General features: G+C 40.4%; 1 protein-coding gene across 7 annotated transcripts in view; it reads right to left on the reverse strand.

Annotated features, from left to right (window-relative positions):
* The window catches only part of STXBP4 (syntaxin binding protein 4), a 184,959-nt gene that overhangs the window by 108,332 nt on the left and 49,739 nt on the right, over positions 1-26,888 (reverse strand). For all 7 annotated transcript variants that reach the window (XM_042447227.1, XM_042447228.1, XM_042447233.1 and 4 more), the window contains 4 exons: positions 17,101-17,197; positions 16,141-16,253; positions 14,653-14,742; positions 3,649-3,714 (listed from right to left, as the gene is read on the reverse strand). In XM_042447227.1, coding sequence (XP_042303161.1) covers positions 3,649-3,714; positions 14,653-14,742; positions 16,141-16,253; positions 17,101-17,197 — 366 coding nt within the window. The remainder of the gene's footprint in view (positions 1-3,648; positions 3,715-14,652; positions 14,743-16,140; positions 16,254-17,100; positions 17,198-26,888) is intronic.

The following is a 26,888-nucleotide window of genomic DNA, read 5'->3' on the forward strand; positions in this document are numbered from 1 at the left end:
GCAAAATGCTAACAGGGGACAGAGAAAAGGCAGAATTACTCAACACCTTCTTTTTCTGTCTTCTCAGAAAAGGAAGGGGTGCTCAACCTGAGGATATGGAGCAGAGGCACATTAGGGGAATTTCAGTACAGAATAAGTAAAGAGATAGTAGAGGAATACCTTGTTAATCTAAATGAATTTAAGTCTCCAGGACCAGATGAGCTACATCCAAGGGTATTAAGAACTGGCAAATGTATATCGGGCCATTGGCAATAATCTTTGAAAACTCCTGGAAAACAGGAGAGATCCCAGCAGACTGGCGGAGGGCAAACTTGTCCCCATCTTCAAAAAGTCGAATACAGAGATCAATTATCATCCAGTTAGTCTGACATCAATACCAGGAAAGATTCTGGAGCAGATCATTAAACAGAGAGTCTGTGAACATCTAGAAGGCAATGCCATAATCACAAAAAGTCAATACTGTATGGGTTTCAGAGAAACAAGTCATGCCAGAATAATCTGATCTCTCTTTTTTGATAAAATTACCAGCTTGGTAGATGAAGGGAATGCTGTGGATATAGTATATCTTGATTTCAGTAAAGCCTTTGACAAGGTTTACCATGACATTCTTGCAAACAAGCTTGTAAAATGTGGGCTAGACAAAGTAACTGTTAAATGGATCTGTAATTGGTTGACCGACCGAACCCAAAGGGTGCTCAACAATGTCACCTTTTCATCCTGGGGAGACATGACCAGTGGGGTCCCACAGGGCTCTGTCCTGGGCCCAGTGTTATTCAACATCTTTATCAATGACCTGGATGACAGAATTGGGAGCATACTTAGATGACACCAAATTAGGAGGAATAGCTAATACCCCAGAGGACAGGATCAACATTCAAAATGACCTGAATAAACTAGAAAGCTGGGCCAAAGCTAACAAAATGAAATTCAACACATAGAAATGTAAGGTACTGCACTTAGGGAAGAAAAATAAAATGCACAGATATAGGATGGGGGACACCTGGCTGAATGAGACTACATGTGAAAGGGATCTGGGAGTCCAAGCAGACCACAAGTTGAACATGAATGAACAGTGCCATGCTGCAGCTAAAAAGGCCAATGCAATTTTAGGCTGCATCAATAAAAGTATAGATCAAGAGAAGTAATAGTGCCACTGTATTCTGCTCTGGTCAGGCCCCACCTGGAATATTGTGTCCAGTTCTGGGCACCACAATTTAAAAAGGATGTTGAGAAACTGGAGCATGTCCAAAGGAGGGCGACTAAAATGGTGAAAGGTCTGGAAACCATGTCCTATGAGGAACGACTCAGGGTGCTGGGGATGTTTAGTCTGGAGAAGAGAAGGTTAAGAGGTGATATGATAGCCCTATTTAGATATTTGAAAGGATGTCATATTAAGGAGGGAGCAAGCTTGTTTTCTGCTGCTCCAGAGAACAGGACCCGGAACAATGGATGCAAGCTCCAGGAAAAGAGATTTCACCTCAACATTAGGAAGAACTTCCTGACAGTAAGGGCTGTTCAACAGTGGAACACACTCCCTTGGAGTGTAGTGGAGTCTCCTTCCTTGGAGGTCTTTAAACAGAGGCTGGATGGCCATCTGTCGGGGATACTTTGATTTGGATTTCCTGCATGGCAGGGGGTTGGACTGGATGGCCCGTGCGGTCTCTTCCAACTCTATGATTTTATGAGTCATGTTGTCTCATGATATAACTCACCAATTTATTGCAGCACTTAAAACATAAACCTACTATGCAGAACACTGAAATAAAGTTCAGGTTTATTGAGGATTCATTAATAATTTTTTTAAAAAGAGGGTAAATTTCTTATACAACGTCTGGAAAGATGAACACCTTTTATTCTGAGATAGGTTTTGCAATCTTAGGTTTTTGTAACTAAAGTTATTGCTCAATTTGAACATATCAAGCTAATGTAAACTGAGACACACCATTGGTCTGTCTCCCTCAGCACAACAACCAATATCTCTCTGAGGTTGATGCCACACTGCAGAATTAATGCAACTTCATACCACTTTAATATCCTATGGGATCTGTAGTTTTGTAGGGCACCAGAGCTCGCTGAGAGAGAAGGCAAAATATTTTACAAAACCACAAATCACAGAATTCCACAGCATTAATCCATGGCAATTAAAGTGGTGCCAAACTGCATTAATGCTGCAGTGTAAATCCAGCCTTAGATCACAAAAAGAGGCTGTTCCAAACTTCAGTCACATGAAAAATTGCTTCTTTCATTAGAAACAAGTTGAAGTGTCCCCAGTACTGCCAGGCTTTGTATCTAAATCATTAAAAGAAATCTATGGGACTTCCCGTTGTCTTCCTCCAATCAGGCTTTACCTCCCGAAGCCCCACCTTTGGAATTCAGACTTTTTGATTGGGCTCTGTCACTTAGATGACAACCAAAAATGTTCTGTCAAAATTTAAGGTGTCAACCATGATTTTCTGATGAGTTATGTTTGACCTACCTCTTTGGTCCCCAATCAAACCCTGCCAACCTTTCCAACTGCCAATCTTTATAACTGATTAATTAGCAAGCCACAATCCTGCTTATTCAGCACAGCAGAGAAACCAAGGCATGCACTTTTGAAACAGTTTATAAGGCCTTGGGGTACTACTGCAGTATGGAAAGGAAAAGAAATGATTGAAGATTCAAGCTTCCTTCAGATCTGGGATGGCCTTTGGCAGTGGTGTGTATGTCAGGTCAGATCTGCAACCCCTGAACACATGTGGTAATAATCGCTACCTCTCCTCTTTCTCCTTCACAGGATATAAGAGTGAACCGTTCTGGGAGTCTTGCCATTTCATGATACTTAACCTCCTGATGTCCGCACATTAAGGACATTATTATTTATTTATTTATTTATTTATTTTAATAATGAATTGACAGTCCTTTTTTACTGCATTTCCTTCTGCATCTCAAATGCAACTTGGATGATAATAAAAAATGCTGTCAAATGTTGAGATGTTTCACACAGTATCACAATATAGCCACAGAAAGGCAGACACAAACACATGCATTCTCCTTTTTATTACAGATGTCACAGGTTGTACTTTAGACCTCTGGTACCCAAAGAGTATCCTCTACCACTGAGCAATACCCATTCCAATAAGTTTAGAATTTTGAAAATGTAAAACCTCCTCCATGACCTACAAATTAAGGCTGTAGTAAGATTCAGACTATTTAGCCCAAACTACTCTTCTTACTTCTTCACTGGAACTGCTACTGCCACATGACCAGCAATGTATAAAAAAGTGATAATACTGAGCACCAAGAATGATAAACCTCATGATCTGAGTGAGATTCTTTTTTTAGTATAATCCCCCTGGAAACATGTCCATTTCCAGTTTATGACATTTATCTCCCCTTAAGGAGAAATCTGCTGCCATTTGCATTCTACCACCCTTCATTCTTACAAATGTAATGCTATAGCTCCTGCAACGGTTGAAGTTGCAAGAGATGTTGCAGGAGAACTTGCTTAGGCAAAACCATGTCAACAGCCTATGCCAGCAACTTATACTAAAAGTCAACAGAAAAAAATCCATAGGAGAGAAAAAGAAAGAAAAAAACCACCTTGCTATGGAAAAAAGATCTTTAACACCATGATTTTAACACAGATTTAAGAGACATTCCACATACTTGCTTGGTAGTTTGCAGCTCTTCAGCGAGTTCCTTTCTCATGCGCTCTGACTCTGCCAATTCTTCCTATAAGTACAAAGAATGAAAAGTTAATTAAGCAGTAACTTCCAAGGCTCTTTTTTGCCCTTTGATTCAATATTAGTTTGTTTCAAGAAAATCTGATTGGCATTCTCAATTTTTGCTACAGCAGCAGCCAGCAAATGATTTGAACTGCTAAGAAAAGGAGGATTCTATTATAGAGAGTTCATTCTTGTGTTTTTATCCAAGAATACCATTTCATTGTATCTGCATCCTCCAGAAATTGGACACACTATATCCATTTATAGACATGTAGTCTTGTAGGATTTCACATAATTTTCAGTGAAGGAGGGGCCTGGAATGTTGGATAAGCGAAGCTTAGATAACTGAGACTCTACTGTACTTATCAATACAGTAGGTCTCCCGTATCCACAGACTTCCATCCTACGGATTCAAGCATCCATGGACTGCAAGCCCGCGTTGAGGAGGAGGAAGTGGAGGAGGAGGAGGCTGCCTGCCACACTCCACAGGTAAGAGTAGTGAGGTGGGGTTTGGGTGGTTGGGGCAGCACTGGCTCAACCAACCAGGCTGGAAGGAGGGAGAAAGGGTGATGGCTAGTGGAGTCCTGCTGTCCCCAATGGTGGCATGGCCATGTGGCTGCGCTGCCATTGGGGACAATGCAACATAAGCACCCACAGATTTTGGTATTGACAGGGGGATTCAGAGCATAAATTGCAGCAACAACACTAACCCAGAACCTATAACAACCATAACCACAACAATATTTATTTATAATGCCTTTTTCTCCAAAGGGTGGAACAAACTAATAAAATAAACACTATCATTTACTAAAGATATATCATATCATATGCCTCACACCACCACAGCCAGGAATCACAATCTGAACAACAAACACTGTAAGGTAGATCAGCGTGACTATTCCCAATGTTATAGATGGTTAAGCTCCTAGGAGTAGGGCTTGGTTGCCAAAACAAAATGAATGAAAAAGCAAGGTTCAGAAATTCATAACTCTGTTTTTACGGCTACAGTCCTAAATAGATTTACTGGGAGATCTGAAACCTATTTTCTAACAATGTTCAGATCCACTGAACGTATGCTAAATAGACACATATAGGACTGCACAGTCAGCAGTACCCAAAGTGTGACCCATGAGCCACTGCTCTTGTGGGCACCTGCTGATTTCATCCCTTCCAATCTGATTTTTTAAAATTTCCCCTTAAATAATGCCCCCCCCCCCCTGCAATTCAAGAAGGCTTTCAAAATTAATCAAGTATGGTTTGAATAAGGTGTTAGGGTGCCCAAACTACTGAAACTGGAAATGTACTTGCAGATGTTTCTGGTCTGCATTTAAAAACAAACAAACAAACAAACAAAAAACCAAACAGTGTCAGGCTTGATATGACCCTGGGGCGGCCGGGGAGGGGAGGGGGAAACAAACAAACAAATTAGACCCTACAGCATTTGAAGTTGCCCACCTTGCACTATACTAACACAGTCCTCAATGACGTGTTTGAAACGGTTTGTCTTCCAATGAACTGCTCACAGCTGGGGGAGAAATTCGCATTCTCATGAAACATATTTTGTATTAGTAAAAAATCTGGTCCAGTAATATGAAAACTTTAATTTGGGATGTGATGGTGCTATGGTCACAGAAAAACAACAGCAGGAAGGAGGGAAGGAAGATGAAGTTCATATTCTATCAACCCAAGAGATAAATCAATGGGTCAGCTAATGGCAAAATATTATTATCATGTAGCAGCTTGTGCGTGAAATGAATGAAATCAAGTGGTAGCTTCATTCACTATCTCCTCTGCTTTTTTGTTGCCCATTAATAGCCTATTATGGCCTCTTTAATAAAGGCAGTGAACCACTACTCTAATTGTACAGGTAACCATGAACAAAAACAAAGTTGGTTTTTTTTCATGCATAAGCAGGGGATAGAGTTTGGTACAGAAAGATCCTAGCCTTCCAAATGCTGAAACAGATAATACAGTTCATTGCAATATCTGCTAGGGGCATGAGTAAAGATAAACATGGTACAATGTCAAATCAAGACGCTGTGGGCCTAATTTGTGTCAGATTATACAGACACTGGCCCTTTGCTTAAAATCATGTAACTTTTGGAAGGTGCCGTCAATTTAGAGCTGCTAGACTGAAAGCTGGAAAGGGCTTCTGTACCACTAATAGTTGTGAAAAAAGGGGATTTCAGCAGGTGTTGCTTGTTATCTGGTTGCGTGCCAAGCAACACCTGCAGAAATCCTCTCTTCTTAAATAACTGTTAAAGGAACAGCAGCTCTCTCCAGCTTGAGCTCTGGTAACCTAAATAATTTATTTTTTCACTCTGGTAACCCTAAATCAAATTCAATTAACAAAACAAACAAACAACCCCCCTTCAGTTTCACATGTGGTGCTAATGACTTTTCATGTTTACCTAGGCTTGGAAATGCCAAGATTCTGCAATTTAAAAAAAACAACCACAAAACTCCCAACACACTCATTGTGTGCCATGTGGGTATCATTTGGCATGGTGACATAGGTTTACCTGTCGTTATCAAACCAAAAGTAGTGGCATGAATCAGTTAGAACTGCATGTTTTCAATAAGAGAAGTTTATTTATCAAAGCAATAAGTTCCATTCTAGGAAGAATTGCCACCATTGATTGCCCCTGTTCTTCCTTTCTGTGAGGAAAGATGCCTTTCAGTAGTCAGTCATTTCTTTCTTTTTTTCCCTTATGCATGTGAGTGTCACATGAACAAGGAGTGAAAGTTAGCTTACAACATTGAATATGAAGATGTGCTAACTCTATTTTTTAAAAAATAAATGGAGCTGGCATGCTATTATTTATTGGTATTTCCCTCCTAATGGCCTCTTAAAGCAGTAAACTGGCAGCTTGACGTCACTGCAAGCCACATCAATCACGGAAGTTGGACACACATACATCCACACTTCCCTGGCTGAAAGGCCCTCAATGGTGGAAATCTCATGGGAAAAGCTATGTAATATAATGAATGTGCACATGTTTGAAAGGAAAATACTTATTCACTTACGGCCTAATTAATGGGTTTAAAACCAGACTGTGTTGGTAAAATATAGGCTGCAATTGACTGAAATGAAAGCTCAGACTTATAAAGGAAACAAAATGTTTGGAGAAAACAAATGAATGTATGCAACACAGTTCAAGGAAGATTGTTATATGAAGAAAGAACAGGGGCTGTGACACCGCTTCCCCTTCAACAAAAACAGAGGTAGGTAGTTGGTGAAACTGCCATGGTTTTTTTTTTATAGTTTTTGCGTCATGTGAATGGCAAAGAGGCAAACAAAATGAAGAATTTGACCCTGGAAGCTATATGATAAGACTACTTAAACTGATCTGTTGGTGACACACAAAAAGTGAGTGCTGCAAGTGTAATACATGCTCACACACAGCCATACACATATACAAATTCTTTGTTAGTTAGGTAAATGAGGGTGGCATTCACACACTCAATGCAGTCATATCTCCTGAAGTTACAAGACTGGGAGTGAGGTTCAGGTATGTGTGCCTCTCCTACCAAGACCTCTCTGAATTCTCTCTCAACACAGAATTCCAGACTATGGAATTCAGTGCTGCAAAGGTATTGTGATAGGCATTAAGATGGACAGGTTTAAAAGGGGATTAGACAAATACATGGAAGATAAGGTTTTGGTAACTATTGGTCAGTATTGCTGCTTATTGGTAGTAGTAACAGCTTATCTCTTGAGAAACTTATCTACGACTTTGGTAAGCTTTGTGGCCCTTCTGGCATTGCTGTCCCAATGTGGAAGTACATATAGGCACTGGATAGACAGGTGTTTGAGGCGCCCTCATCACGTGTGAGGACTGCCTGGTGGGCGGAGCGCCCACACGCCCTCACATGTGACAAGGGCGCCACATCTGTAGTGCGCCTGCCCAGACGCGGTGTGTTATGGTTACATCACACCTGCGCAGCCTGCAAACGGGGCTGTGCAGCTGCAGCGCACCAGCCCCATCTCTGGCGCTTTGTGGCACCACAAAAAGGAGCTGTCTTTTCGGGCTCCTTTTTTTCTGTGCAGTAGTGCCGCACAATTTGTATGCTGTGGCGCTCCTGCGCAGGAAAGAGGCGCCGAGAAGGCGCCCTTTTTGGCGGTGTGTGTCCCGCCATATTCTCCCTAAACTGTTCTAACGATATCAGAAACTCCAGACCAAAAAGGAATAATCTCATGATGCAAATACTTCTAATCCAAAATGAAGTCCCAGCTACAGGAAAGAATCATGAAAATATCACTTCCATGCCAGCATTCTCTGAAGATGCCAGCCACAGATGCTGGCAAAACATAAAGAATAAATTCTTCCAGAACACAGCCACATAGCCTGAAAAACCCACAAAAACTCATCATGAAAGGGCTTGGCAGTATATGACTTAATACCAGACAAAGGGAAGACAAGAAACATATTGCAGCAGGTGCTATACAGAAGAGGGTCCTAGCCATGTGCTGTGTATGTAAATCCCTCCAAATGGTGTTAGACTGAGAATTCTATCAGCTAAAGCTAGCAGACGTAACTGTGTTTGTGTGTGACAGGAGCTGCAATCCACAAGATCTCAAGGGCCACATGTTCCTCATCCCTGTCTTGAGGCTTATCAGATTCCACAATGAATCAAGATTCTTAATCCACTTCAGACTATCTTTAAGAATGTAAGGAACCAGGCTAGTCTTAACATCTGTGTTGATTTCCAGAGGGGATTGCTGTGTTAGCCTGTTGCTGCAAAAAGAAGGCAGCACCGGAAAGACTAATGTGTTTTATCTGGCATAAACCTTTGTGGACTGGAGTCAGCCCAAGCTCTCTACCCATCCACTGCTCAGGGTGGAAGCAGCACCTGCCACTTTAAACAGGAGAAGGATGCAGCACCACCACTCATGCTTCCAGGTGCCTCCAAAGCCAAAAGGGAGAAGGAAAGGGCACCTGTGCCTCCATTTACTTGTAAATGAGAGCCACCTATGAAAGGGAGGAACATGTAGCACCAATAAATTCCTGCTCTCAATAAAAAAAGAGAGAGAAGGGGAAAAAGGAATTTTGTAGCACTTCTAAGACTTACAAGTATATTTCAGCATCAGCTTTTGTGGACTACAGCCCACTTCTTCAGAGGCAGCAGCCTTATCTGGCAAACACTTATACACATATGTGGAATAGTGATGTGTAACAGAAATGGAAAGTATACCAGCGTAGTGATGGGCTAACAAGTATACATCTTAATGATTGTTACGAGTTGTTAAAAGGATGTTGGTGGGTGAGCAGTACATCAAAGAACAGATAAGCAGACAAACACAGGAATGGTAGAGGAAAATCTTTGGCTAAGCATTAGCTTGAGGTATATTCAATCGGAGGTGGACACAAAAATTAAAATGAGAAAAATGGTTCAAATTACAGTATTATGCTGATAATTTGTGAATGTATCTCAGTTCCTATATGGGAATATATGATTTGTGATGAATTGGGATATATGAACAAATTCCAGCTAGAAGAGGTTTAAACAGAGATGATGACTTCTTAGTACACTACATATATTGTCATACTGTTTTCATTAGAGTTGCAGGTACAATATAACTCTTCCTTCAAGAAAACCCTCTGGCTGCAACAGAACCAATTTTCCTGAAAGCAATATGTATCGCTTTAACACCTGAGAGACAATTAGCAGCTCAGCAGACCTGTTTCAGCTCACAGATTTTGTTAAACCAGCCCACCCAGGTTTTATGACAGCATTGCAGTTGTCTTTCTTTTATATCTCATTACCACTACTATAGTGTTTTATGTTAGTTTGGACAGTTTTAAAAAAATATTTCAACTTTTGCATCCACCTCCAACTGAGTATATCTATAAATTAACTATGCCATTACACTGGGATTAGGGAAATACTCTTCTCTATCACATGTTTTGTTTACCTGCTTATCGATACCCTTACCATGAGAGGCCAGTGCTGGAAAGTTGTGCAGAACAGTGGTGGCCACTCTCAAGGGCAGCAGAAGCCTTGTCAAGGACATGTGTGTGGAAAGAAGTGATCAGTGTACCATTTCCAGCACCCTGCTGCCTGAGGTGATCACCTCACTAAGGCTAATGGCAAACTCATCTGATAAATTAAGCTATAATCCATGTCTCTTAAAATTCATCTGAACTCTTTTGTTACCTGTACTGATTTGTTCCTTAAGCACAATTAAAGACAGATGGAAGGACCGAAGGAAGGCTTGGTAGGAGCATCCCCTCTAACATTTCAGTGATGAAAACTGAGACTTGTTTGGACAAGCAACATCAAGATGGCAAAAGTTATTAATGGGGAAGGACAAGCTAGGCGAGGCTGCAGATGACTGCTTTTGATGGAGCCTACAGGGAAGGATTTCACCTCTCCTTTCTTCTCGCCCTTGCTGTATTAATGAGTGCAAACTACTCTTATATTTTGAACTTAGTTTGGAGCAACTGAAGTTAAGCTGAGGAATGGGACATTCTAAAAGCAGCTGATAAAGTGTGATGACAGAGGATTAATTGGGACTGTTCCTACTAAACTGGGACAGTTGAGGTTATATGGGAGTAGTCCTCCCAATGCTACTATACCAGTTTACTGTAATAAGGTGGGAAAGAGGAATTAACTATCAAGAAGGCCTGTGGGCAGGGAGGTTATAACCCCTTGGTATGCTGCTGATTTAAATGTGGTTGAAACAGCCCCAGTACAGTACAGGCCCTGCACTGACTAAGACAATAAGACATCTGTAAGCACACATCTGCATGTTAAACCACAAGACAGAGCAATGTACATTTTAGCCAGGATCTCACTGAATGCAATGTCCAAATTAGTTCAGAATCTCTGTTAGACTTCACTTGATGCAAATGGGGAAAAAAAGCAGGAAAAAAGGAAGCAAATGTCTGAAGTGCAGGAAAGTAGTCAAAGCCAAGATGCATTAAGAAAGCAGATTTTATTGGCTCAACACATTTTGAGATATTCTTTTTCAGGACCCAACAACATTTTGAAGGCCACATGTTCTCCATTCCTGATCTATGTGTTCCTGAGTGAGATCTCCTGAAATGTGATGGTCCTATAAACATTCCTTCCACCTCCCCTTTGCAAGAATGGCCTCCACATGCCCACCAGATGTGTTGGACTACAACTCCCATTTGACTTTGCCAACACAGTTTAGCTGTATATTCTCTCTGAATCCTATCCAATTGGAAATAAACCCCTCAATCCATTGTGTGGGAACAATGGCAATTAAAACAATGTAGCCACAAATTAAAAGCAACCCAGCACTTCAGCTATAGTCAGTAGCAATGCAGTAACACTTGACACAAGCACCAAAGGCTTATTGAAGAAGTCTACAAAGATTTTATCTTGGGGACATGTTCAAGGGACATAATCAGAAATGCTGTATTATTACTGAACAAATTAAGTCTTACTGCAGGCAGTCACACAAGAGTAGTGATTATTCCATGAAGCTGGCAGAACATTACTGAAACATAAATTATGGAGTGGGAAACCTTCTGTCAGTAGAAAATTAAAGAATGACTATAATAAGTAACAGCTTTAACAGCTTCACTTTTCCCCCTCAAAGCACTTGTACAAGAATAGAAATCTATATCTTACTTATTGCTAGGAAGTTCTTCTCCATGGGATTTATAAGAAACTGGTTTTATAGACTGGGCAATTAAATGAAAATCCCCACCTCCCAAGTAGACAAAAGTCAGGTCATCATTTATTTTTCAGGCTTGGTTTTAAATATAAATGAGGAGAATGAAAGGAAATCATGTGGAAATTCGGAAGCAACAATTAATAACTGAATGAAACTAGAGATACAACATGAAGCTGATTAATTAATTTAATCAATAAACAGACATGTTTTGACGCATTAAAAAGGTAGTGAATTTGGACACCATTTAAAATGCTTTGTAGATCTTATTGTGTCCCAGTGGTGTCATGGACATTTCTTTAAAAACTGGAATAAAATCACGAGTGGATTCACCACATCCTTGACATGGAAGCCACTGGCTGCCATTTCCTCAAAGAACTCAGTGCAGCATCTGCATTTCCCTCATTTCTTTTATTTACACAATAGTTCTGTGAGGTAGGACTGAGAATTTTTTTTTAATTCGCTCACAGGGCCACTGAGTGAATAGACCCGTCCCCCTCCACATACACCCTCAGAATTTCTCATTTGGAAATACTTAGTTTATGGCACAACTTTGCAAGCCATTATTCAGAACTGTTCATGCACTAAACATGGAACAGATGTTTTGCTGAGAATTAGGTTAAAATATAACTGTACTCCATTCTTAATGTATGATTAGCAGCTCTTTTGGTTATTAGAGTCTATACTGGCTGATAACTGACAGAATTTTGTATGTAAGTATTATTTTCTTTGAAATAAACTGATTTTACAAAGGAAGCTAAAAAGAATGGGATAAGTAATGACACTAACTGAAAAAAACCAACATACCGTATATACTCAACTATAAGTCAACCTCATGTATAAATCGAGGGAAAGTTTTCAGGCCAAAATTATGGATTTTGCTATGATCTGTGGATAAGTCGAGGGTAAAACTTAGGGGCATATAGCAAAGGATCTAAAGGATGGAGCAAAGCAAAACAATATCAAAGAACTTATAAAATTCCAGCAGACATAGCTCTTTGTGCTTACTTTTAAGGGTGGATGGATGAGAGAACAGAGATGGTTGGTGCTTCACATATTATAATCTTGCTTTTCACGAGGAGCTGGTTCCTTCTTTTAAATAAGAATTAAGATACAGTACTTTACACTGATTTATGGATAAGTCGACTCAAGTTTTTTGGGTCAATTTTTCGACCTAAATTTCTAGACTTATACATGAGTATATACAGTATATGCATCATAGCCAAGGTCTGTCAGGAATTTGGCAGATCTTGCCATATAAGTGGTTTGCTGTTTTGCTCTTTGCTGTTTATCCTTTGGTAATGCTATTGTTTATGCTTATACCTTATACAATTGCTGAATTTGAATACAAGCATGGTAGCAGTATAATTAACTTGTTATAAATCTGTAAGAGCGGTTTGGTGGTATAGCCGATGAGATCTGTAATGTTTGCATAAGGAAAAACAACTGCCAGCTGGGTAATGAACAGATATGTAAGGGAGGATAGTGGTACTGACATTCTCCAAGGCCAGTCCAATGGGAAGCTTGAAAGGGCCTGAAAGAGTTTTGTATTAGAGGGGTGGGAGGTGACTAACACTGACTATAAAAATGTTTTTGTTTATGAATGACTAGGGGGAAAGTACATGGACCTAAAGGGTGGGTGCACAGCTTACTCTTTGCTTGCGGCTGGGAATTATGGTAGTTCTGTTTACAGAACTCATACTGTTAACTTCTTTGGTTACTAAAATAAAGCTTTGCTATTAAAATACAGAAGAGTCTATACAGACCGGCACTTTGTGCTGACCTGTGGGCGGAATCAGGGCAAGGCGTCTGCATACTGGGCTCCCTAGCCCTGCCCCAGGGCGCCATTTTGGCTCATGCTGATCTACATGGTGTGCACTGATGATGTGACTCCAGCACTGCATCTACATGATGCAGCGCCAAAGGGGCATCATTAAGTTGTGTCGCCATGGCTATGGTGCCCCTTGGAGAGTGGAAAAAGGAGCTGCTTTTGGCGGCTCCTTTTTGCATTATCTGGAGGCTGGATCGGGGCCACAGCGTATGGTTGCTGTGGCCACGAGCTGGCCAGTAAAGGGGCGGCTGCATGCCACCCATCTGTACAGCCCCAGGAGACTGGTTTACTGAAACGAATTGAGTAAGCCCCTTTCTGGATAACTGGGCCCAGTAATTTGTACTGGTTCCACACCTCCCCCATTGGCCCGGCTCACTCAAATCAGTTTCACAGAAAGCAACCTGGAACTCATTAGTATACTGCCACACTAGACTACCACACTAAATTCTAAGCTTACTAGTCATGGCTGGCAAGTGCCTCCTTAACATCCCTTTCCTCTAATACAGGGGAATGCCTCTGCTGAGATGACACATGTATGTGTCATAGCAGACAATATCTAGATATAATGAATGAATCTTTTTTTTCTCCACAAACAACTGTGATTTTTTTAGTATACCAACATATGCTGATTGAAACTGATAATTTAATACATAAAGACAGAGAAAGAACTAAATAAAATGTATTTATCTGTTAATTAATCTCTCAAGGACAATCCATTATAACAGACACACCCCTGACAAGAAACTTTACAAAACTTGGTTCATTCTACCACTAAAACAGATGACCAGGCAAAAGTTTCTGGGTAGTGACTTTTCTGGATTTATTTATTTAAATCACTGAATTAACCATATGTATTCATAAAAATCAAGTGGATGCATGAATTTATTATTATTTTTAAAAGGACATAATCTACAGTCCATAAGCCAACAATGCTGCAGTATAAATACTTTGGGCAGGGATTTCAAGGGTATTTCAAGGTTATAATCTGGAGTTGGGCACAAGGGTGGGATTGTATCTCAGGGATTTTCTTACAGCCCCTAGACCTCAGAAATCTCTGCAGGGAATCACCCTTAGAATGGCAAAAGCCCACTCTAGCCAGCATCAGTGACTGGTGAAATGCCAAGTAGCTTCTCCTTAAACATCCATTATACCAAAACCATGAAAATAGGTCACAAATGATCAAAAATGGAAATTGGAAATCATTTCTGGTTTCACTTTTGGCCACAGGGAAGCCAATATTTGGGTGGGGGGTCATCTCCTCAAGGGACATGGGGTTAAAAATTATATTATATTATATTATTATAGGGAATACAGAAATTCCAGTGGCCAGGTCCCTTTTAAATTTACTTTAATCTTTCTAGTCATACCCCACGTTTCTGACAAGCAGTACTCACAGACGCTTTAGAGAGATGTCTAAAGTAAGTGAAATCTGAACAGAGGTTTAAAATAGCAAAACAAAATGCTACCTTTAATTTGCATATTTTTTTCAAAGCTTCATTTCGCTCTTTTCTAAGTTCTTCTGTCTCGTCGTTTTCCAAAGACTCACAGGATACAGGCTGTATGCAGTGGGATATCAGAATGGGAGGGGGAGGGTGATTGGGAACACATGGGACACACATGAATTTACTAGAAAAATAACTGGATCACTTCCTTTCATCACAATGGCAATTACCAAGGCTTTTTCTAATCTTGTAAATGTAGAGTCCAACATCTTCCTACTGTGCAAATAAATCACCATTGCAAAATTGCAATTCAAAACAAAGCATTTTTATTTTTTTTTAAATTCAGCAAATAGAAAACTTGTCTTCTGTTTATATTTTATTAACGTCTTAATTCATTACCAAATGGCAGACTGATTTTTGTAGGGCTAACATCCCAGAATATATATATATATATTTTAGTTGTTTTTTTTTTAGCTAAAAGCCCTTATTTACAATAATCAAGCTTTAGGAGAGGGATTCTAAGCTTTTGTAATGAGGAAAAACTCATTTAAAAGCTGGGAAATCACTAAATGACTGTATCATCAGGAAGGAGGTATGACCATCTAGAGCACACTGGACAGACAGATTAGGATTCCAGAAGGGTTGTTTTTGGCCCCAGGGACTGAAGTTCCCCATTCTTTCTATATTGTTTAAATTTTTCATGAAAGTGTGTGCGTTGGGGGGGGGGTATAGTCATGTCCTCTTCTTGATACACCCTCTACCCCCTGTAAACCAGCCTTTGCTAAGACATTTTTGGCATTCTCTCAGGAGAGAGTTAGATGTAACAGGGCATCACTAAAAAGCCCCTGCTATGACTGGGATCTAATTTGCTTCCCCAGAAAATGGATTTTTTAAAATAAACAAACTCAGGGGCTCTACAGACCTTTGTGCCGGCCTGTAGGTGTGGTGAGGGCTGAGCGTCCAGATGTTCCGAGTCCTCACCGCACTGCCTGGGCGCCATCTTGGCATGTGCCAATTTACATGGTGTGTGCCATGATGACGCTCATCGTGCGCAGCGCCCAAGTGATGCTGTGCACAAGGGGCATCATCATGGCACACGGGCGGGTCTATAGCACCCCTTCTGGGATGCAAAAAGAACCTGCCCAGAAGCAGGTTCTTTTTGGTCCCTCCGGAGGCCGTGGTGTGTGGTTGCTGCGGCCTCCTTCTGGGGCAAAACCGGGCAGCATTTAGCTGCCTGTCTGCACAATCCCTTAGTTAATTTATTAATCACCCAGTTGGAAGCAATCACTAGACCTGTAAAACAGCCTCAAAAACCTATTACAACTGGTGTATAACCAGTTACAAGCATGTCTGGGTATTATACCTTTCTGAAGTTCTTGAAAGAAAAGTTATGAAATTGCATGTAAATTAGTTAAAGTAAGATTTTAATAATATGAATAGACTTAACGTAAATAAGTCTATGCCTATGACAGTTAAGAATACAGAATACCAGAAAAGAGCCACTTTATTTACCTGTGAATCTAATAATCTGGCAATTTCATGGGCAGTAAATCTTGTGGATCCTTGAATCCCACCTGTGTCATCCAGCTGTAAAGAGAACAGACTTCTTGCCACCTGAACAAAATCTGAAACAGAGGTTAAATTAGTATAGATTTGCAGGATCAGCTTCAAAGTCATCCATTTTTAGTTCTCACCCAACTACCTGCTGCCAGTTTAACATTTATCATTTCTGCCAAGTCTGCAACTTTATTTTTTCTGCCTTCTCATATCATTCCCTAGCATGGAATGCATGATTGGCTATCAGGGTCTGAGAGCTGGAGTCTAAGATTGTAACTTTTCCAATCCCCATTATACACTACCCACTAACTGATATGGTGCAAGATCTTATGTTTATCAGAGGGCCAGGGAACCTGTACAAGGTACAGCCAATGGGACACATGTTGCCCTTCTGTGCTCTAAAGTAAGAAAATTGTATTGGCCTATAAAACATGAAAGCACAACACAGATGAAAAAAGCAAATCACAATATTATACAAAATGCTCCACGGCTTCTTTACTGGGCAAAAGATGTTTAAAAATCATACAGGAGAAGAAAAGTAACAATCGTAGAATCTCAGTACATTTTGTAGCCTCTTTTGCCTGAAGAGAGCAGAACTTTGAAGACCTGCATGATATATTTTATGCATGTTGGATGCTCAATTAAGGTATCCCTCTTTTGTGGATTTTGTTGTATTTTATTACAAGGCTAACACAGATACCCCTGAATATGTTTCCTGAATATTATTATACAGAGATCTCCAAGCAAACAGCACACACAACATCCTGTAAAAACTAAACCGTGCCTTTATTATCACAGCAACCATCACTAGAAAGAAGTTGCTCTCTCTCTCTCTCACTCACACACACACACACACACACACACACACAGATTATTGCCTGTTAGGCTGTGTAAGAACTGTCCTCAAACGATTACCTCCAAAAGACACCATTCCTTCAAAATCCTTAGGAAGCTGCTGCCTTAGAATTTCTTGCTGTTCTTTTGAAGGCTGAATCCCAAGGTAATTCAAAGCCTAGAAGAATTTGTTGTGAGAAAAAGAAAGAAAAAAATCACATGGATTCAACTGTTTTCTCTTAAGATGATAAATATCACATTTTGCTCTACAGTTCTGCATTACAAACAATACCTGTCTTCCAGCAGTACGTTTAATCCTCCAGAGTCAGAAACAGTTTACAGGGGAGGTTCTCATGTCTGCATGATCCCTTACTACTTACATGTAGAAAATCAGCATGCCAAGGGAAAAATATATTTTAAGCGTTTTCTTTGCCATGGAGAAAGGAAAGAAGGTTGTCCCACTTTGTGCTGATGATTTAGGCATGCACAGACAGCCCAACCATTAGGCAGAGTGAAGAGAGATGCTGAATGGAAGAGAGAACTGTGTACCATTTGGCTTGATACAATTTGACACCACTTTAACTGCCATGGCTCCATGCTATGGAGTTCTAGGATTTGCAGTTTTGTGGGACACCAGCACTCTTTGGCAGAGAAAGCTAAAGGCCTTGCAAAACTACAGATCCCAGGATTCCAAAGGATAGAGCTACAGCACTTAAAGTGGTGTCAAACAACATTCATTCTACAGTGCATCATCACTGATCTATTTCCATCATCAGCAAGGAAAACAGATTTAATTAGTAGTCCAGTCAGCTTTTATATTTAGAGTGGGTAGAAGTGCTATCTTGTTCTTCATCTCAGGTTGAAAAATGTTTTGAGCTAGCCTAGTAGGAGGGCACATGGCAGGGCTGTCTGCTACATTAATCATCTCTAACACAGCACTACTGCTGTATTTTGAGACACCAATGTTCTATCTCTTCAAATAATGGGACTGTTATGTGCACAGCCTCTTCCACAACCTGGATATGCGCATCCAACTGTTGCATGTGCAGGCAGGAAAACATACATTGTTATGGTTTAGACTAGGAGCACAGATGTTAGAAATGCTATTGTGAAAGCTAGCAACAGGAGAGAAGGGAAGAAAAAGCATCAATAAGACCTGCCCTGTTCCTTAGGTCCCCCTCCAAAAGTAAGATGGAATGAATTTGCCCCTCTTGAGTGTTTAGTAAAATGCTTTATATTACGTCTCTATAAGTTAACAATGGAATTGCAAGCTTGCAATTTAAAAATACGTAACAAATCATTGGTAAAGTGCTTCAGAAATTATTCAGTGCAGGTCATACACAAGGGCCAGATTCAGGCTCAACAACAGGTTAGGATCCCAGAGTGTTCTTGGAAGAGTGTACTTGGGCATCATGACTGCTTCCATTCCTCTCCCCCTGCAACTTGTGGTCACATAGATAAATCACAGTGTATCTTTCTGCTGATGACAGTATATTTTTGGTTCTTGTATACTGTCAGGGATGATGGGAGTTGTGGCTCTTCACCTGGCCTGGAACTCACCACCTGGTTGTGCACCACGCTGACCAGTTTTGGCCAGTTGTTGTATCTTTGCAAGAGTTGCAGAGAACAGGCTGAAGACCCCGACAAACTCTCCAAGCCTTCTCACTCTTGCCTCCACAGAAGTCTTCACCAGGGTCCTGCTGGTTCTTGAAGCTTCACCCCAGACACCAGACAACTCAGTAGTCTTATATAAAAGATCTACTTTATTCTACTATATACACAGCTCCAAACAATACTCAACTCCTCTCTCTCCAATCCACTCTACAACCACTACTCCAACCCACACAACAATCCACTACAACCCACAAAATGCATTGGGATGTATAGTCCTTATTATAGCCATATCATGGCACCACCTACTGTTGTCTGTTTCCACCCAGTAGGCGTGTACATCATTCCCATTGGTTCTCCTTGTTCATCCCACAATTAATGATTTCATCATCTCAGCCTTGACCACTTAACAATTGTCAGGTGTGTTCAATTATCCACTTTGCAATTCTTGTCCTTGGCATTCAGCACTTGTTAATTGTCTTATCATTCACACCTGTGTGGTTCTCTATTGGCTTCTGCTGAGTCACTCTGACTCTCACATACAAGTTTTATTTCTCTTACTGTATATCCCATGTTGCTTGGTCTTTACATTCTACAGGGAAGTTTTCCAGGTTGCATTCTGGCATGATGGTTGATTTAAAGAAGAAGACTAATAGTAATTAGATTTACTGAATTAGATTGTTGAAATTAACAGTTCCTGGTATGTGCCTTGATTTACTTTACTTCTCTTCTACATACAATTATGTAATCTACTGTATTTGTAATTTTTGTAACTTTGCATTGTATTACCACTGGTTTATACACAAAATATGTATCCTGTAAAAGATGGGAGAGCAATTCACCGCACACACACACACACACACACTAGATGTGTATACTGTAAAAAGCCACAACATTCCACAGGAATCACCTCCTTGTGCCCATCCAGACATGGCTTGATGGAAATTTGTCATTTTCAGGCATGTTTTACAATATCTAGAAATTTGGTCCCGATTCCTATTTTTTTTTTTTTCTGGCTTGCTGCATCACTCCCATTTATTCTTCTACAAGTGATGAATTTGGTAAGCATGGCTGTCTGAAATGTTGGCACTGTGAGCTATTTTCCAAAACACAGATGTTTTGCCTGAAATGGCAGTAGAAAGTGATTCCTGGGCAATTTCTGTGATTTGTAGCATGACTCCCATCCAGTCTTATGCATCTGATGAATTTGGTGTCCTTGGCTTCCTGAAAAGTTGGCATCCCTGGCCATTTTCTGGAAGTTTTGCCTGGAGTAAGTACAAGAAGGTAGTTTCTGTGGAATTTCTGTGCCTTGTGCCACCTAGTCTTGTGCGTCTGGTGAATCTGGTATGCATGGTACTTCCGCATCAAGTAGTAGGACAGCTGGGAGCAGTGTCATCAATGAAAGATAATTAAATCTTTAAGTTACCACAAGATTCTTTTGTCATCTTTCCTGCACAAGACTAAGTCCTTGACGAATCTGTTTTCCTTTTTGTAAGTACACACATACACACTAAAAGCAAGTAACAATCCAGTCTGGCAGACCTGTTTCCCCTTTAACATCATCCTTCCATTTTTTTATGTCCACTTTTAAAAATAAACTCTTTAGCCCTACGGTTCTATCTACCCTGTTGCTTCTGTTTTGTTTCTTTCCTACAGAATAGTGCAGGGAATAGAAGAGTACAACACTAACTCAAAGGTTTGCTGGCTGCAGGAACATAAGAACACTTTTATCATTTCTAGTATGCCTAAACCATCCTCCTTATTATGCTTGAGTAACCATGCCTGCCAATAAAAATGCCATGTAGATAGACAATTGTGATGCCCAAGTGAGAGCATGTATGCTTTTCAGCTTTAATCCAAGCCCAGTTGCTCTGTAACATCCCCACTCATTCTGGCTGGCTCCTGCTGAAATGGAGGAGAAAATATGCAGTGGCACTGCAGACTGGATTATACTCCTTCTTGGCAGGTGGGGCCACCTATCAAAATATCATAAGCAGGGGATAAAGTGTACTTGCAAATTATACACAGAGCAATTTCCCAGCAGTTTCCCAGCACCTGAGTTTAAGTGAGACATTTTAAAGTAGCATATGTGATTTGAAGTACAACTCTTTGGGCTGCATTAGTACTTGTCCTTCTAAATCACACACAAAAAATAAAAAAGGTGAGGGGTTGGGGAAGAAAGAAAAGAGCAAATTATAAAACCAGTTTTTCAAACACAGCTGATATCAGGCACAAAAATCATAAGATCTTTTAAGTGGATGGCACTCTTCGCCCATAGCAGTTTATATTTTAATGTTCCACTCTGACTGTCATTGAAAGGGGAAAAGAGAAGCATCATAAAAGCAGATATGAGCTCCTCTTGCACAATAATCTCAGCAAATAGCTGGTGACAAAGGCAGACAACAACGACAAATAACTGATAAAAGCACCTTGATAAAAGCAATTGAAAATAACAGGGGAATCCTTGAGACCCAAACACTTGCCCCTCAATCTGGAGATGTTTCAGGAAAGCAAGAATTAGTAGTAATGGAAAACGTCAACTACTTTGATACCTGCGGGAAGATAAACCTAGTATAGAGGAGAAAGAAAGCAATATTTTACCTGATTCAAACTCAGAAGGAAAATCTGGACAACAGGATCCCTTTAGCAAAACTTCCTACATAATTCCTACATAATTTCATTGTTCACATTCTCTTGGAAAGTAATCAAATATGTACTTTGGATTTTGGGAAAGTTGGTTTTAATACATTCAGAGAAATGCTAGGTTAAAAGGGCAAAGGCTGGCAGCTCTTTTCTGCCTTTGAAGGCAAGTATAGATCTATCAAGCCTTCATTTTCTTGTTGTGTATCTTCCAATTGTTTCTGAGTTGTGATGACGCTAAGCTGAACCTATCATGAGGTTATGCTGGCAAGATTTGTTCAGAGGTTTGCTAATGTCTTCCTGAGAGTGTGTGACTTGGCCAAGATCACCCAGTGGGTTTCTGTGGCTCAGCAGGGACTGGAATCCTGGCCTCCAGAGTCTTAGTCCAACACTCAAAACACTACACTGAAACTTCACAAACTTTTTATCCTCGCCCTCCCTGCTTGTAATAAATGAGTATTTTTTTGTTCACTGTGTGTATTTTCATTCACATGCTCATGTATATTCATAATTTAACATTTTATATGGAAATAGTTCTCCTCCGCCTTCTCCCTCAGGCAGAGGCTCCAAACACCTTCCTTGCCTTTCTCTTTCTCTCCAGTAGGAAAAAAAAAAGTTTGGGGGGAGGAAGAGGAAGAGAGATCAGAGCCTCCAAGTCTTGCCCCCCCCCTCCAAAAGCAACTCTTGCATCTTCCCTGGGGCCCCACCCCACAGTGTGAAAACCACTGCACTATACCATATTGGCTCTTTATTGCTACTGATAGGCTTAAATGAGCTGAGATTTGGGTTGAATATCAGGAGCAACCTCTTGGTGATATGAGCAACCCAACAATGGAACCAATGAGGTTCAATGGTAGGGTGTCCCACACTGAGAGCCCTCTGTTGAGAATGCTGTAACCCTGGATTACCTGCTCTGGGTAGAAGCTAGACCAGAGATGTAAAATTTCCAGAAATTTCAAAGCCAATTTTGGAAAAATTGAAAAATGCTATATTACTTGAAAGCACACAACAACAACAACAACAACAACACATATTCTGTATAATGTTGAGACCAGCATGCTGTCATTGTTTGAACATTGGACAATGACATTGGAGAAGACCAGGGTTCAAATTCCCGCTTGACCATGGAAACCCATTGGTTTCTGACCTTGGACAAGTCATACCCTCTCAGCTTCAGAGGAACAAATCTGTCAGGGATTTGAAGGGTTAAAACACAGCACACAGGGAAATGCGTGATGTGTGTGTTTGGCCATGAGCATTCAGCAGAAGGACAAGGTTGATTAAGCACAGCTGATGCTTATTGGCTCAAGGACACTTCAGTGTCCAAGTGCACGTAGCCATGGAAGATGAAACATGTGTCTGGATTGCACAGGAGACACATGACATGGTTACACACCTGAACTCACTGGGTTTGGGAGACTGGTCTGGAGACTATATAAACCCAGGGGTTACAAGGGATAGCTTGTGGGTTTGAAGTAGGAGTTGGATTGGTATGTTTTGGAGTTTTAGAGATCTGGATTTGTATTATAGCACTGTGAATAAAGAGCACTTTGGGGACTTTGTTTCTCTGGTGGTTTATCAGAAGAAGCTACAGCATTGGTTTGCTGTGTGTCCCCGGAGGTTCCTGCATTGCTGCAGTTCCTGGAAGACATCCAGTTGCTGACATCCCAATTGGACTTTGGAGCCACGCTTCAGCTTCTGGAAATTGCCAACTCTGCTACAAGGGTCTGATTTAACCCCAGGACTCGTTTGAGTTGCTGACAGTGGTTGTTGGACCCCAGCAGTTGTGCTGACAAAATATTCCAAAGAAAACCCTGTGATAGGGTCACCAGAAGTCAGAAATTATTTGAAGGCAAACAGCAACATATCTGAAGTCAAAGGCTTTCATGGCTGGCATCCATAGTTTTTTGTGGGGTTTTTTTTTGGGGGGGGGGCTATGTGGCCATAGCCCTAAAAGAGTTTCTTCCTGACGTTACACCAGCATCTGTGGCTAGAATCTTCAGAGAATGCTAACCTGGAAGAGAGTGGGTATATATATACTGTGTGACCCTAAGTGAGGAGGAGTTATTCCCATGTTAATCTGTGTATTGTTCTGTTGTTGATGGCCTCCTCAGGGTAGGAGGATATGCAAAAGAGGATTAGTGTCTGCTAATTGGTGATCATTGTTTTCTGGGAAAGCCAGAAAAAGTGGTTTCTCATTTGCATTTGCTGAGTCCTGGTTTTGGTGTTCTTCAGGACTGGTAGCCAAACTTTATTTACTTTGAGGGTTTCTTCTTTCCTATTGAAGTTGTCCAAGTGTTTATGGATTTCAATGGCTCCCCTGTACATTCTGATTTGATAGTTGTTGGCATGGTCCAGAATTTCAGTATTTTCAAACAGCATTTTGTGCCCAGGATGGTTCGTAATGTCTTCTGCTACTGCTGATTTTTCCGGCTGACCCAGTCTGCAGTGTCTCTCATGTTCCTTGATTCGTGTTTGCACACTGCGTTTGGTGGCCCCTATGTAGACTTGTCCACTGCTGTATGGTATGCAGTAAACTCCTGTGGCTGTGAGAGGGTCTCTCTTGTCCTTTGCTGAGCATAACATTTGTTGGATTTTATTGGTCAGTTTATAAACCATTTGGAGGTTTTGCTTCTTCACCACTTTGCCTATTCTGTCTGTGACTCCTTTGATGTATGGTAGAAATACCTTCCCTACTTAGTGTGATATAAAATTATCATGTTTTGTGTAATGAAAATACAGTTTATTCAGAAAATTATTACAAACTGAATTTACTTTTTTAAAGAATTATTGCTACTGTTATTGCTGCAAACAGAGCTAAAGTGTCCTGAACTATAACGAATACCAGACCTCTGAGGAATCTCTTTGGTTTTGCCAGTTTATGATGATGTGGCAAAAAAAGCAAAAAACAACAACAACAACAACAACAACAAAAACCAACAACAAAATATAAGCATGATGATATTGGCCTGTTACAGACAGCCAAAATAAAGCTGCTTCGAGTCACAGTGGAGATATGGTGTTTCAATGATGCATGCGTCCTAAGAGTCCAGAAGCCACACCAAAGCAATGCTCCAGTCCTTAGGGCTGGAGCGTGGCTTTGGTGTGACTTCTGGACTCTTAGGACACATGCATCATTGAAACACCATATCTCCACTGTGACTCGAAGCAGCTTTATTTTGGCTGTCTGTAACAGGCCATTGAGGTGACAATAATATGGAACTGTGGATTAGGGCATTTCTGATTGCAGAAATCTACCTGCAAATGTCATTTGTTACAGAATAATAAAGGTGTTAATTATTCCCCCAACCCTTTAGTTTCATGGGCTTCCCTCTGATTTGTTTCCATTTCATAGCATTCCTACCTAGTACCCATTTTAGGCCAATCCATCCAGCCCTCCCTTTACTAACTTTCGTTCTTGCCTTGTTTTTCCTTTTCCCACAAGGCTGCTTTGAGAAAAATCCTCCTCTACACATCTGTGCATATTTGAACTAGGCACTATCTCCAGCTAGAGCCAACAACTTCCTTTTTTATTACTGACAATAACTCCCATTAATTTTCACATACCATTATACATGTATACTAAACTAAACCATGATATATATATATGGATGCACACACACACACACTGAACATAACTCAAAACTCAAATATCAATCTATTACATAGCCATCACAGAAATACATTTATGAAGTCATGACAGATTCTACTGGATTCTGATACTGAGACAAAACAAACATTTGTGTAAATTAAGGTAGAAAATTGTATGGCTTACAGGCCACATGCATCCCTTACTGGGATGGGCTCCATTTGGTTTTTGGTTCTCCTCAGAGCTCCCCAAAAACCTCCCCAAAAAAGTTTTGGGCAGAAAGTATTTTTTTTTTGCCCCAAAATTATCTCCAGAGGGTAGATTTACTTTGAAACAAAAACTATATTAAAGAATAACAAGATTGTCATCTCTAGTCTTTGAAAACAGTGGCAGTTGGCACACACAGGATCAGAAGGAACCCAAAATATCCCTCCAGAGTTTAGCCTGTGGACACTTTGGCACTGCATCTACATTGGAGAATTAAAGCAGTTTGGCAGTGCTTTAAATGGCATGGCTTATTGCTATGGAATGCTGGGATTTGTAGTTTTGTGAGCTGTTTAGCTTTCAGAGTGCTCTGGTGTCAAAACAAATTACAAATTCCAGGATTCCATAGGATGGAGACATGATAGTGGTGTCAAACTGTGTTAATTCTGCAGTGCAGCAGTAGTTCTGGTGCACAGTATGGGAAGAAAGTAAGCCTTTAAATCTACTTTCAACATTCCCTCCTAACTACTGTATGTTCAGTTGGTTGGCTAATGTAAATGGCTTTGATACAGTCACTCTACTTTGGGAAAATACACTTGTCTTTACTACCTCTGAATCATGAGATGGGCATTGCTCTTCAGACAACTTTTTTTTTTTTATCCATAGGAAAAAGGCTGTCCTTATGTGTACAATTCCCTGATCCAAATTTACAATGAATCAATATTCCTCCATATCTCAATCTACCTGAAATCCTGCTTCCTCTGCAATGATAGATTTTGGAACAATTCCTAACAAGCATAAAGCAGAATTAATTTTTCCCCAATCATCTATCCTCTGGCTTGTCTATCTCAAGCATGCTCCAATGAAGCCAAGATATTTAATAAACTCAAAGCAGGGGCTTTCCTATGTATGCACCACAAAGGGCCATCCACCAGCCTGCTTATAGTGTTGTACCATGTCTACCAGGGACTGGCCCATGTGATTGAAAATTCAATTTGCAGTGTATCTCTACTCATAATGTGGGCTAGGAAAAGGATATGGGTTTACAGATTGTTAAAACTCCTGGCAAGTTGTAGGAGGACACTTCCAAACTGAACAATGCAGCAATTTCAGCACTGCCCCCAAAATCTAGCCTTTTTCTTCAGCTCCTGAATCATTCAAACTCTCCTATTCATTTCTTAGTACATGGTCTCTCTCACTCAATGTGTGAGGTCTCAAGCCATCCAAAGAAGCCTTGCTGAAATTCTTTTACTTGGCAACAAGAACAAACAGACCAATTTCATGCTGTAGCCACCAAGGACTTATGATTGTTGGCCAAAAGAAGAAGCTTCCAATTACTTTGGTTGGAGGCCTAGAGTAATCTATTGCAAATTTTAGAAATCATTAGAAATAAACTGGCCTAAATGAACAGAGAGAAATAGTCTGAACGAGTATGTGTATATGGGAGGGATAACAAAGGCCAAAGTCAAAGAAAGCTGCATCACACTAAAATCCCAATGAAATCAATAAGATATGAGTTAAGTACACAGCTAACTTGTCTTATTGATTTCAATAGGATTTACATGCAAGTACCTTTCCCAAGCTTTGGCTTACAGGATGTTTTTTTTAAAACAACAACAACAACAACAACAACAACGTAACTGCTAATCTATCAGAAGTTATAGCCTATGGCTCAACTAAAACAAGGGAAGCAGGAAGTATTGGTGTGTTCTAAATTGCTGTTTATAAAGAATTAAAAAATTTCAGTTTGTTAGGTACAAAAACACAACTGAAACAGTCTTTAAAAAGTGTTTTGAAATGATTTGGCAACTGTGAAAAGAAAGAA

Source organism: Sceloporus undulatus, chromosome 2 (genome assembly GCF_019175285.1).
Source record: "Sceloporus undulatus isolate JIND9_A2432 ecotype Alabama chromosome 2, SceUnd_v1.1, whole genome shotgun sequence".
Taxonomy (NCBI): Eukaryota; Metazoa; Chordata; class Lepidosauria; order Squamata; family Phrynosomatidae; genus Sceloporus; species Sceloporus undulatus.